Source organism: Capra hircus, chromosome 3 (genome assembly GCF_001704415.2).
Source record: "Capra hircus breed San Clemente chromosome 3, ASM170441v1, whole genome shotgun sequence".
In the NCBI taxonomy this organism is placed as follows: Eukaryota; Metazoa; Chordata; class Mammalia; order Artiodactyla; family Bovidae; genus Capra; species Capra hircus.
Genome location: NC_030810.1, coordinates 104,825,386 through 104,838,189, shown reverse-complemented (window position 1 = coordinate 104,838,189; position 12,804 = coordinate 104,825,386). Strand labels below are relative to the sequence as shown.

The window sequence follows — 12,804 nt, the reverse complement described above, 5'->3', positions numbered from 1 at the left end:
ATTGTCCTTCTCCTTTTTTATCTCTCTCTTTCATTTTTTCCTCCCCTTCTTTTTTCTACCTCCTGTTCTTTGTGCCTACTTTCCACTGCACACTTCTGATGTAATCTGGATCAAGAAGAATGATAATATATAAGGCAGTGCTTTACTGGAAAAACACTAGGGGTACTACACTCAACATAGCATTAATGTAGATGGAATTCAATATATAGAGCTCCTGATGAAGGAGTCAAGGCCTGGATTTGAGCCCTAGTATCCCCATTTGATACATCTGAACTCATTATCTTATATAAAATGGAACTATGAGTAATACATAGGATTGTTAGGAGAATATAATTAGATAAGGTTAAGTAAAAACATTTTGTAACTATGAAGCTTTCCATAGTGGCCATATTGTTGATGCCTGTTACTTTGTAAGTGATAGCTTGGTACTGTATTCGTCCATCCTTCTGTTCTCTAGCCATCTCCTTATTTTGTTTGCCCAGATCCATGTATTATAAACGGTCTATATACTTATGTTCAGATAAGTCCTCATTCTTCCTTCCTACTACTTATTTATCTCTAATTTCCCTTCTTAACCCCTTGTTCCTGTTTTACTTTACCCTGTCCTGTTGCTTTTCTTTGTTTTTTTGTTTTGCTTCAGCTTGTAGGATCTTAGTTTTCCAACCAAGGATTGAACTCAGGCCATGGCAGTGAAAGTGCCAACTCCTAACCACTGGACTGCCAGGGAACTCCCACAGATATTTTTTTATTCTTAGTCCCCAAGACTTCTCTCAGTGAGTCTTAACTCCCTACATACACACACACTTCTTTTTTTTTTTTGCAGGTGTGGCAGCACTGTGACTGTATGGGAGTGAACTCAGATGTGGAGCACTACCTTTGTGAGCAATGTGACCCGAGGCCTGTGGACAGAGTAAGTTGCCTTCTGATAATACCCCAATCTAAAAGTAGGAGATATGGCACATGGTATTTTATCTACCCTGCTCCTAATGTACTGAATTTCCTTTGATAAGTTATTCAGTCTCTCTAGGCCTGTTTCTTACAATTTCTTACACTTTACGTTGAGGGTAATAATTCTCCCCTTCCTTTTCTCAGGAGTGGGACAAAAGGAAGAATACTTAAGAAATCTATGGAAGAAATGATACTGTATAAAAACCCTGTTTTTAGTAAACACTATCTACTATCCATAAAAGAAGTAGCTTAATCACTTACTTTAAGCAGTGTTTAAGGAAAAGAGCTCTGGACTCAGAGTCAGCAAAAAATTAGTCTCAGCCCCATGTTTTGTTTTGTTTTGTTTTGGCCATGCTGGGTCGTTGTTGCTGCATACAGGCTTTCTCTAGTTGCAGCAAGCGGGGGCTCCTCTTTCACTGAGGTGTGCAGACTTCTCACTGCAGTAGCTTCTCTCGTTGGCTTCTCTTGTCTGGCTCTAGGGCATGCAGGATCCAGTAGCTGCACCGTTCTGACTCTAGAGTGCAGGCTTAACAGTTGTAGAGCTCAGGCTCAGTTGTTCCACAACATGTGGAATCTTCCTAGAGCAGGGAACAAACCCATGTTCGCTGCTCTGGCAGGAGGATTCTTAGCCACCGGACCACCAGGGGAGTCCTTAAGCCCATTTTTTAAGACAGTTGGTAGGTTGGGTAACTTGCCCAATTATTAAATGGGTTTTTTTCTTAGCTCTGCCATATCTATATGTGTGATCGTCTATAAAAGGAGATATTTAGGCAATACTTCTTAACAGTGGTGCTGTTGTCATTTTGAGTGGACCGCTCTTCAATGTTGTAAGGTTTACATTGCAGAATGTTAGGCTTTCTTGGCCCCTGGGCACTAAGTCCTAGTATAGCTTCCTCCAGTCATTGTGACAGAGTTCCCCTTCACACATTTTCAGATGCCCTTTAGATGGCACGGAGCAACTACAGAATTAGTGCTCCACGGGGTATAGTTTGGGGTATTTCGTCTGTCAAGTTTGTCCTCTATGTTTACTTTTTCAAGTTTAAGAACTCTTGATTGCAGTCACCTGTTTAATATCTATGCTGTATTGAAATGACTAAGCTGTAAGTCTTAATTGCTTGGAGATTCTAGGTTTTAGTTCTTTTTCTCTTGAATAGAGAGGCTGGAAATAGTAGTCACAGCCCTTATCTCTTGGCTCTCTGCTCTTACCAGGAGGTACCCATGATCCCTCGGCCCCACTACACGCAACCTGGTTGTGTCTACTTCATCTGTTTGCTCCGAGATGACCTGCTGCTTCGTCAAGGTGCATACACAGAAGCTGACTCTACTTGTCAAAGCTGACCTTTCTGAACAGTAGGGAGTATCTGCTGTCTGCATAATAGTCCTTGTCTCCATATGGCTTTTAATAGCAATAGAATATAGGTTTTTTAATATCCTCAAGTTACTTAGGCTTAATACATTTATCTTCACCAAATAATATTTAAGGTAATGTTTTACAAACTGAAAAACATTATGCTAAAAATAAATTGGAGAGACCAGAGTGTTACAAAGCTAGTTTTAGGACTGAGAAAGACACATAGCATTCCAAGAGGTAGAAGACCTCCCTCGTGTCATGCTCATGGTCTTGAATTGATTTTCATCACCATTAGACTGCTGGTTGTAGTTACGTATTTCTTGTTTTAGATTTTCAGTTCTTTGTACGTAGACCTTGGGTGACACTAGTGAATACCTAGCGTAACTTATACAGGAATCACTTTAACCTTCTCCTGTGTTCTGTGCCTTCTGCGTCTTTAACCTCCTGTGCCTTCCTAGGTGACTGTGTATATCTAATGAGGGATAGTCGGCGCACCCCTGATGGCCACCCTGTCCGTCAGTCCTATCGACTGTTATCTCACATTAATCGAGATAAACTTGACATATTCCGCATTGAGAAGCTTTGGAAAAATGAAAAGTATGTGTTGAGGTTCTATCTCTTTTCTTCAAGCTCTACCCTACTAGAGTAGTGCTGGATATTCACTACAATCTTGATAATTAAACTTCTCCCTTCTCTTTTTTTTTTTTAAAGAGAGGAACGGTTTGCCTTTGGTCACCATTACTTTCGTCCGCATGAAACCCACCACTCTCCATCCCGTCGGTTTTATCACAATGAACTATTTCGAGTGCCACTTTATGAGATCATTCCCTTGGAGGCTGTAGTGGGGACCTGCTGTGTACTGGATCTTTATACATACTGCAAAGGTAGGTGATTTGCACTACCTAAAAAATGACCTCCTGGCTGCCGTTCATTGATCTACTGCTGCCCACTCCATCCATATAGCCTCTCTCTGATAAAAGATTGTCCAAGGCTGGCTTTGAAGCTTCAGAGAGCTATATACTTTCTTTTACCTAGTGCTTGGTACTCAATAAATGTTAATTCTCCTTTTAATTTAATTCATTTTTTTCATAGTGTGTATTTAGTACTCTATTAATACTTGTGGGAAGATAAGTTATTAGGGTAGTGCAAACATAATTGTGGTTTCGAACTTTGACTTTTAAATCATTATAACTAGGTTCACAAAATAGGAACCATAACAATCAATACATTTTTGCCAACAAGAAGTAAGTTTGTTTATTCCTGTAGCATAAAAATCCATGCTTTGGGTCAACAAACTCTTGGAAAGCATTTTCTGCCTCTTGCTGGTTGTGGAAGCATTTTCCCTGCAAAAAAATTGTTGAGATGCTCAAAGAAGTATAGTTGGTTGGCTAGAGGTCAGGTGAATATGGTAGATGAGGCAAAACTTCATAGCCCAGTTTGTTCAACTTTTGAAGCCTTGGCTATGCAAAGTGCAGTCCAGCATTGTGGAGAATTGGGCCCTTTCTGTTGACCAATGCTAGCTCTGGGCATTGCAGTTTTTGGTGCATCTTATCAATTTGTTGAGCATACTTCTCAGATGTAATGGTTTCACCAGGATTCAGAAGGCTCTCATGGATCAGACCAGCAGCAGACCACCAGACAAGTGACTGTGACCTTATTTGGGTGCAAGTTTGGCTTTGGGAAGTGCTTTGGAGCTTTTCCTTGATCCAGCCACTTAGTTGGTTGTCTCCAATTGACATATAAAGTCCACTTTTAATCACAACATCACAGTCTGACAAAGAAATGTTTTGCTGTTGCACAGAATAAGAGAAGACAGCACTCCAAAACAGCAGTTGTTTTGATTTGTGGTGAGCTTATGAGGCACCCACTTATCCAGCTTTTTCACCTTTCCAGTTTGCTTCAAATGCCCAACAACCATAGAATGGTCGACGTTGAGTTCTTTGACAGCTTCTCATGTAGTTCTAAGAGGATCAGCTTCAGTGATTCCTCTGACTTGGTTGTTGTCTACTTCCAATGGCTGGCCACTGCATTCCTCATCTTCAGAGCTCTCATCTCCTTTACAAAATTTCAGAACCACCACTGCACTGTACATTTGCTAGCAACTCCTGGGCCAAATAGGTTGTTGCTGTTGCAAGTTGTCTCCACTGTTTTATGACCCATTTTGAATTTGAATAAGAAAATTGCTTTAATTTCCTTTTTTGTGTAACATCACTTCACTAGTGTAAAATAAATATGAACAGCAAGTAATGTCATTAGCAAAAAAAAAAACATAAACCAAGAAATGTGAAGTAAAATGATGTATAACATAACCACATTTCAGAATGTATTTCAGTATCAAAGTTCAACAATGTAAAAACTGCAGTTACTTTTGCACCCACCCTAATACTCTTTCCCCCCGATTCCAAAATCCTTACAGCCATCATCAACTCGCTACATTAAACGAACACAAAAAAGGACAACAGTTTCATGAGGTTTGTGGCTAACAGTAGAATCAATCTAATTTCAGATTCCAATTCCAACAGTTTTTACCTGTATGCCCTTGGGCAAGTTATTTAACCTACTGAAAATAGGGATTCGTATCTATTTTAGAGAGTTTTCTAAGGATTAAATGAAATAATCTTCAAAATCACTAAGCCCAGTTTATGGCTCACAGTAAAACTCACTATAAGTTAGTTATCATTAGAAGCAGAGTTTAGTTTCCTAGGTCTTTCTCTTAGCATCACAGCAAAATAGTCCAGAAGAATTCCTTGCAAAAGCTAAGTGCTTAAAACCCCATGCTACTGATGACTCCTCCATCCCCTACTTTCTATAAAGTGTTCATTACCAAACGTGCTTCCCTCATTTGAAGTGTCATTCTTTTCTTATAACTTCCCCATGATATGCTCTGTTTTCCCCCTGAAATGCTCTCTCAAAAATTTCTGCAGCACTCAGTCTGTGTTTCCGGTTTCTTTCCATCCTGTAGAATGCCCTTTCACTCTTTGACTCCCTTTCCCCTTTGTTTGACACTAGTGTCTCCTTTCTTCTGCAATCACCAAATGCTTACTTGTTCCCCCTCTCAAAACAGCTACCATGTTTCCCTGTTAGGAAGTCTCGCTTCTCTCCCACTGGTATGTGATGGGCAGCTCAGGGTGAGGGAAGGGGAAATAGAGGGAGTGTTCTTTAACAGTGTTTGGCCTCATAGGGAGACCCAAAGGAGTGAAGGAGCAAGATGTGTACATCTGTGATTATCGGCTAGACAAGTCAGCACACCTGTTTTACAAGATCCACCGGAACCGCTATCCTGTCTGCACCAAACCCTATGCCTTTGATCACTTCCCCAAGAAGCTCACTCCAAAAAGAGATTTCTCAGTAAGTCTCCTTCCTCCCTTCACTATATGTGTCAGGACAATCTAGTTCATGCATGGAATTCACAGTGAGAATTTTCACGTGGCTCTCTGCGTCTTCACCCCATCTCCATCCCAAACTGGAAAACACCCTCTCTGTGGATGTTTGAACAGCAAAAATACATTTGTTCTGTATTTCCTGGCATGGGCTGTGCCTCAGGGAATTGTTATCATATTTTAGATAGGTTTTCCTCTTTTTTTTCTCTTAAACCTCGTTACCATCTTTGCCCTTGAGCCCCATTTGTAGTTTTTTGGTTTCTCACATCCATAATTTTGAGAAACAAAAAGAAAATAACATTGAGAAACCTTTGGTGAAAATAATTTAGTGCTTTTTATCCTTGGATTTAAAGTATAAGACATTGTTATCACTATTAAGAAGAAAAAATTGTTTATTATCCTACTACACAGAAAGTAACTGCTGTTTTGATTTTCAACCTTTTTCCTGTGTGTTTGTTTTGTTTTTTTCAAATTGTTGTGAACATATTCCTCCAGTTATTTTGTGCCATTTGTTATCATTTCATAAGGGTTCTGGTTATCCATCTATTTGCTATAATGAAACCCTGGACTAAACTCCTCATCCATGAGTTTTTTTTTTCAGTGGGCCTGTCAGAATTCAGAGTTTTCATCCTAGAATGCTTAGAAATAGTCTAACCAGAACACAAACCTTTATGTCCCTATTTTTCCTAGTATTATTTTTGGATTTCTGTGAATCATATTTCTTTTATATTCTCTCTGCCCACCACCAGGCCCTGCCTCTCATTCTTTGGTCTTGCTTGCTCACTGTCAGCTTTGAAACTCCAACCTTAACTTCTCAAAAGTTGGGATGAGACAAAAGGAATTATGACCCTTTCCCTTCTGCTGTCATTCTAAGCTTATAAAATGCTAAAAAAAAAAAAAAAAACAACCATCGTGGCCTACAGATTACTAGAAGGACTGGACTTCTGACCTTAAAACAGTCCTCCCACATGGAAAGATTTTAGCCCAGTAGCGCCTTTTTTCTTTACTTCCTTGCCTCCCCACCTCCTTTATCCTGAGTTAGCCCCAGATCGTCTGATTCAGCTTTGCCAGCATTTGCAGTACACTTACCAACTTACCACTTCAATGTCTTCTCTGCAGCCTCATTATGTCCCAGACAACTACAAGAGGAACGGAGGGCGGTGAGTCCCACTGGGGGGATGTGATTAACCAGTAGCTTGAATGGAGTAAGAGAATAGCCACTTACCCATTCAGTCCCACCACTAGGATTGAAAAGTCTCTGACAGAGTAGCCCAATATAGTGCCAAGAATAATATGGAAGAACTGCACTTCAGTAGTAGTGGACTCATTATGGAGCCTTATTTGGGGCAGGGAGGGAAATTTGTAAGATCAGAGAAAGAAAATGATTTGGAACAGAACTCTTGACATATTTGGAAAAATCTCTCTCAGGTTTCTGAAAGCTTTCCCTAATACCTCAAGGTGTATCAGCTCTTAGGTCTTCAAGGAACAGAAGTAGCTAGAAGTGCATGGTTTTAGCTGAGCAGTTTGGACTCATAGTTTTTATTTGTGCTTGTTTTGTACACAAGCGGGGTATTCTGGTGGAGGGAGGACCACACCCTGTAGCATGTGGGATCTTAGTTCCCCAACCAGGGATCAAACCCATGCCCCCTGCTGTTGGAAGCGCAGAGTCTTAACCACTGGATCACCAGGGAAGTTCCAAGAGGGGTATTGTTACAGAAAGTACTAAAGGTTTTTTTCAGTTTCCTTTTCTATTGAATGGTAGTGTAACAGTTACTTTAGCTATATCAATAGCTTTTTTTTTTTTTTAGGAAATCAAATGTATTTCTTTAAAAAAAAAAGTACCAGATAATAGATGAGAGAAGAAATTTAAGAAAAGTAAAACCTATTTAAATGCTCATTGTAGTTGGACTATTGGTATCACAAGGTTGTGCCATACTTCTGTGTACTCATGAAGCAATCAGAACTAGCTCAGCATTTTACCAGCTCTGGTCTATCTTATGGATTCCTGAAAGAAAGAAGAAAAATTGAATTTTATAAATAGAAATTAAATTTCAGAGAAGGGTGGTGATTTTTTTCAAAAAATAATAAAATGAAGACCATAGGGACTTCTCTGCTGGCCCAGTGGCTAAGACTCTGAGCTCACAATACATGTAGCCCAGATTCAATCCCTTGTCAGGGAACTAGATCCCACATGCCACAATGAAGATCCTGTGTGCCACAACTAAGACCCCGTGCAGCCAAATAAATAAATGAAAATAAACATTTAAAAAATAATAAAATGAAGACCATAGCCAAGCTTCTTACATCTTGAGTCAAGGTTCTAACAGCTAGCCTACAGGATCCACAGGTCTTTTCCTTTCATCCCCCTTCCATCCCCAAGTGCCCTGCTTAGCCTTCCTCTCTAACTTCATATATCCTTCTGGCAGATCATCCTGGAAGTCTGAGCGCTCAAAGCCACCCCTGAAAGACCTGGGCCAGGAGGATGATGCTCTGCCCTTGATTGAAGAGGTTCTGGCCAGTCAGGAGCAAGCAGCCAATGAGATGCCCAGCCTGGAGGAGCCAGAACGGGAGGGAGCCACTGCTGAAAACAGTGAGAGTGAAAAAAAACCAGAGGAAAGTAGTCAAGAACCCCAAGTAGCCTGTACCCCTGAGGAGCGACGGCATAATCAACGAGAACGACTCAACCAGATCTTGCTCAATCTCCTTGAAAAAATCCCTGGGAAAAATGGTAAGGAAAATCAGGCTCCTAAGATAAATGCAATATTCAGCAGAGAGGGAATGAAAAAGAGCAACTTCTGATTATTTGCCTAGAATGGAAAATATTCTTTAAATGGCACAGTTTGTTCATGGGCCTGTTCTTAAATTCCTCTTGGGAATGAAACTGGGAGGTGAGAGGATCTCCTCACTGGAGGGCAGCTTATTTCAGTTTGGCCTGGCTGCTGCTGCTGCTAAGTCACTTCAGTCATGTCCGACTCTGCGACCCCATAGACAGCAGCTCACCAGGCTCCCCCGTCCCTGGGATTCTCCAGGCAAGAACACTAGAGTGGGTTGCCATTTCCTCCTCCAGTGCATGAAAGTGAAAAGTGAAAGTGAAGCTGCTCAGTCCATAGACTGCAGCCTACCAGGCTCCTCCGTCCATGGGGTTTTCCGGGCAAGAGTACTGGAGTGGGTTGCCATTGCCTTCTCCGTTTGGCCTGGAGGAAGGCCTAAATTGCTGGTGGGTTGGCGAAGGACCCATTGAATTCCTGTGATTCCCTGAGAGTTCAAATCTGGAATAAGGAGAGGGAGGGTAGAGTTTGATGAGCCTCCTTGGTTCTGTTTTCAGCCATCGATGTGACCTACTTGCTGGAAGAAGGATCAGGCAGAAAACTTCGAAGGCGTACTTTGTTTATCCCAGAAAACAGCTTTCGGAAGTGAACCTCAAAGAATGAGAACATCAAGCATCTGGGATCCAGTGGAGCCTACAGTCCTGCCTCCTGTTCTCTGAGTGCAGACAGGGGTGGGAAGGGTCCGTCCAGCAAGGGGAATGGGGCCACGTCGTTGACATTAGGTACTTAGTAAACCTTGGAGCTAGTGGAGAGGAAGAGGAAGGGGATCTGTCCAGACCGTTCAGCTTAACTTGTTTTCCTCTCCATTGCTTCACCCTGAGGGTTAATAATGTAGGGTGGAGGGCAGAGCACATTGGGGATGACCAGAATCTTTTGGTACTTTATAGCACTTGCCCCTCCCCTCAGCTTGGGTTTCTCTGTGTCATCCTCTGATCTTGCAGGCACTGCTAAGAAGCTGCTTCCTATACCCAGGTATAACTCAGACTCCAAAGGGACAGGGACAGGATCCCCACCCCTACCCTGTCTGTTCTCTATAGGCTCCAAGAGCTACCCCTAGAGACCTAAAACACAAACAGTAACTGGGCCTTGTTCCAGATCCCTGACTAGGAAAAGTTTCTCTTGCCTCTTTTCCCCAACCAGGTCAAAGTTAAATGTGAGTTGACAACTCAAAGCACTTGTAACTGCTGCCCCTCTCCCTACCTCTGCTATCCCAAATGGAATCATGGAATAGGGAAGGCCCCCATGGGGTCAGAAGGGCACAGTCCTTATTGTAATTATTTTGGTTTTCACCTTCATAACCTGCCGACCATATTGTTTTTTCTAAGAGAAGGCCAGGCCCCCGCCAGCACATGTGCTGCTTATGCGCTGTGGTTCTTGTGCGTCTGCTGTGCTCTGCGAATGGAGATTCCTTTCAAAGAAAAGTCGTTTTAAAACCTGCGTAAAAATGAACTCTAACCACCCCCCAACGAAAGTCACTACATAAGCTGTCGAGCAGTATTCACCTATCAGAGTATTTGCTGCGAGTGTAGGTTATCAACGGAAAACACTACTTCTTGTTTTACTTGTACAGTTTTCAGTGTCCATCTCTTAAAGAGACAGTGTGTTCTCCCTGCCCCCAGTCCCATCTTCCTTCACCTTCCTGATGACTTCATCTTCAGGAGGATATCCAGGGTGTCACCTTCCTTCCCATTCACTTGACCAGGAGTTAACCAGATAAATTGTCTCTTTAAAAATAAAACTTAAAAAGCTTTGCTTTGTTGTCTTCTCAGACATACATATGCATATATGTTTTAGATGTTCTTATAAGAGAAAAGATGGTTTTTAAATGTGCCAAGTTGTGTGTTGTATATATATATGTATGTATATATATATATATATATCTGCTGCGTGATTAGTAAGCAATACAATAGTTAAACATTTCCCCATTACTTTTTTCTAATATTGGACCAATGCTGTCCTAATTGTACATTTCCTCTTAGGATGACGACGCTCTGACTTGTTTAGGTAGAAACATTGACCACCTTCCATTCCATTGAATCTTTCTTTTTCTCCTTTCTGTGTCAATCTTGAGGGAAAAAAAAAAGTAAAAGAGACAGGGGATACCAAAGATCCCCTTGAACAGAGAAAAAGCAGAATAAATATTTTATTAAAGAAAAAAGAGAATTAAGAAAATAGTTTGGAGTATTTTCTTACTGTAGAGAAGCACTGTACATTACTAAGAGACCTGGGTATAAGATACTCACGTGTGGAGCTGGGAAAATCGCATGTCCAAGCCCGATTGAGTGGTTTCTTTTGGTTTTCATTGCAGGGAGCCGGGTGGGAGGGAGGTGGGAATAGGGGCACTTTGGGGGTCTCCTTTTAGTCAAAGCAGGAAAATGACAAGAAAGAGATTAAAAGTCAATATTTCCTTTAATAGTGTTAAACACTAAAATTTTTAAAAAGTCTCAAAAAAATTAAAAAGGAAAAAAAAAACTTTGTAAAATGAGAGAACAGAAGCAAAAGACACTACGCTCTGTCATTTTATCTTTCTTTTGTTGAAAGACTAAAAACTGAAATGTTTTTTAGACAATCAAATGTTAGGTAAGTGCAAAAACTTGTTTTTTCTTACTGGTGTAGAAATTAATGCCTTTTTTTATTTTTCGGTTATTTTATAATAACAAAAGAACCCCCTAGCTGCCAGGTGGGTTTTGGTGTTTGAAATGCGGGGCAAAGCACTACATCACTGCAAATAGATACAGAGTTAGTCTGCATGTCTGTAGGCTGTGTGATTGCGGAAAATATAAATGCTGCTAATATATTTCCTTTTTACAAAAGCATATCTAAATAGATGATTGTTTTGATGTTAATCTTTGTAAATTATGTATTACCAATTTTAACATTGGATGTAATTGCATAAAAAGCTTGCATCTCAATCCTTGAAAGTCTAGTATTAAATGGAAAAAACTTTTCCTAACTACAGAGTGGTGAGCTTGCTATTTTTTTTCCTCTTTCCTATCCTCCATTTATATTCCCAGGATCTTCTCCATCCTGTTTCCAAAGAGATCTGCTTAAAACCACATCAGCATCCTAGGCCCCACATGGGCATGCTGACCACTGTTGACTGTTGGATAAAGCTTTTCCTCAGCACTGCAGCCTTTTTGGTCTGGGCCAAGCCTCTACACCTGTGCCCCTGGAGCACACAGACAGTACTCATTAACAACCTCTAAGGTTGGCAGTAAGTTGAGGCTACATTTTCTAGGCCACTATGTTAGACTGTTTCCATTGTAAGCAGTGTACATATATTCATTTATTTCACCTTCATAATAGCCCTTTTGGTAGGTACCAAAACCAAATTTTACAGATGAGGAAACTGAAGCTACAGAGAGGTTAAATAAATCACCCAAGATCTTGTAGCTAGTTAATCCTCATAATAGTCCCCTGTAGTTATTCCCGTTTTCGTAGAAGTAAAAACTGAACCTCGGGAAGGTTAAGTAAACTTGCCAGATCATCTAGTAACTAGTGTTGGAGCCAGAACTCCAAAACCTTTTAAGTTCATCCGCAAATAGGAAAGTGTCAGAAATAGCCAAAGCCTGACCCTACTAAGGAAGATAAATCCATTCCTGCCAACTGAAAGACCTAACAAACTCTTGTCCTAGACAGGAGTCAGACATTTAATCTTTGAGTTCAGCTAGAATACAGTTGCTCAGAAGCCTCAAGACAGTTGACTTACAAGAGCTCAATGTCTACTCCTGCAAAAACTTAGGGTTTATCCCACTATTACATAACAGTCTATCCATGGCTGCAAAAACAATACCTTAGTACTTAATTTAAGATTTCTTTAATCTTTATTTAACCTTTAATATCACTTTAACATCTACTTATACCTATTCTGTTTGGATAATATATAATGGTAATAGCACAGAACTAATTTTATATCAGTCTTTGTCCTATCTCAAGATGTTCTGTTACCTGATAACCATTAGGCTCCAGCTGCCAATATCACCAGGTCTCATTGATGCTCTGACAATATTGTTCTAGGACTCCTCCCACTTTTGAGGATTACCCACTATAAAACCAAGCACATAGGGATAAGAGTCAGAAAAAGGGAGAGGGCAGGTTGAATCATAGGAAATGAAAGCTGTGTACAAGTAAAGGATTTCTGAAACTTCAGAATCATGCCCACCTCCCACATACACCAAAGATCTCACTTTAAGAAATATTGGTCCCAAAGCATAGTCTTCCATATCTACTGTTTTATAACTTAAAACATAAAACTTCTTTTGCAGTAGTAGTTTGCAATTGAAGAAGCTTCATAATC

At 40.6% G+C, this 12,804-nt stretch overlaps 1 protein-coding gene across 5 annotated transcripts in view; it reads left to right on the top strand.

Moving 5' to 3' along the window:
* ASH1L (ASH1 like histone lysine methyltransferase) overlaps positions 1–11,463 on the top strand; it is a 206,579-nt gene extending 195,116 nt beyond the window's left edge. For all 5 annotated transcript variants that reach the window (XM_018046245.1, XM_018046246.1, XM_018046242.1 and 2 more), the window contains 8 exons: positions 824–910; positions 2,158–2,248; positions 2,758–2,896; positions 3,011–3,183; positions 5,481–5,647; positions 6,799–6,839; positions 8,106–8,407; positions 9,005–11,463. In XM_018046245.1, the coding sequence (XP_017901734.1) occupies positions 824–910; positions 2,158–2,248; positions 2,758–2,896; positions 3,011–3,183; positions 5,481–5,647; positions 6,799–6,839; positions 8,106–8,407; positions 9,005–9,096 (1,092 nt within the window). In that variant the 3' untranslated portion in view covers positions 9,097–11,463. The remainder of the gene's footprint in view (positions 1–823; positions 911–2,157; positions 2,249–2,757; positions 2,897–3,010; positions 3,184–5,480; positions 5,648–6,798; positions 6,840–8,105; positions 8,408–9,004) is intronic.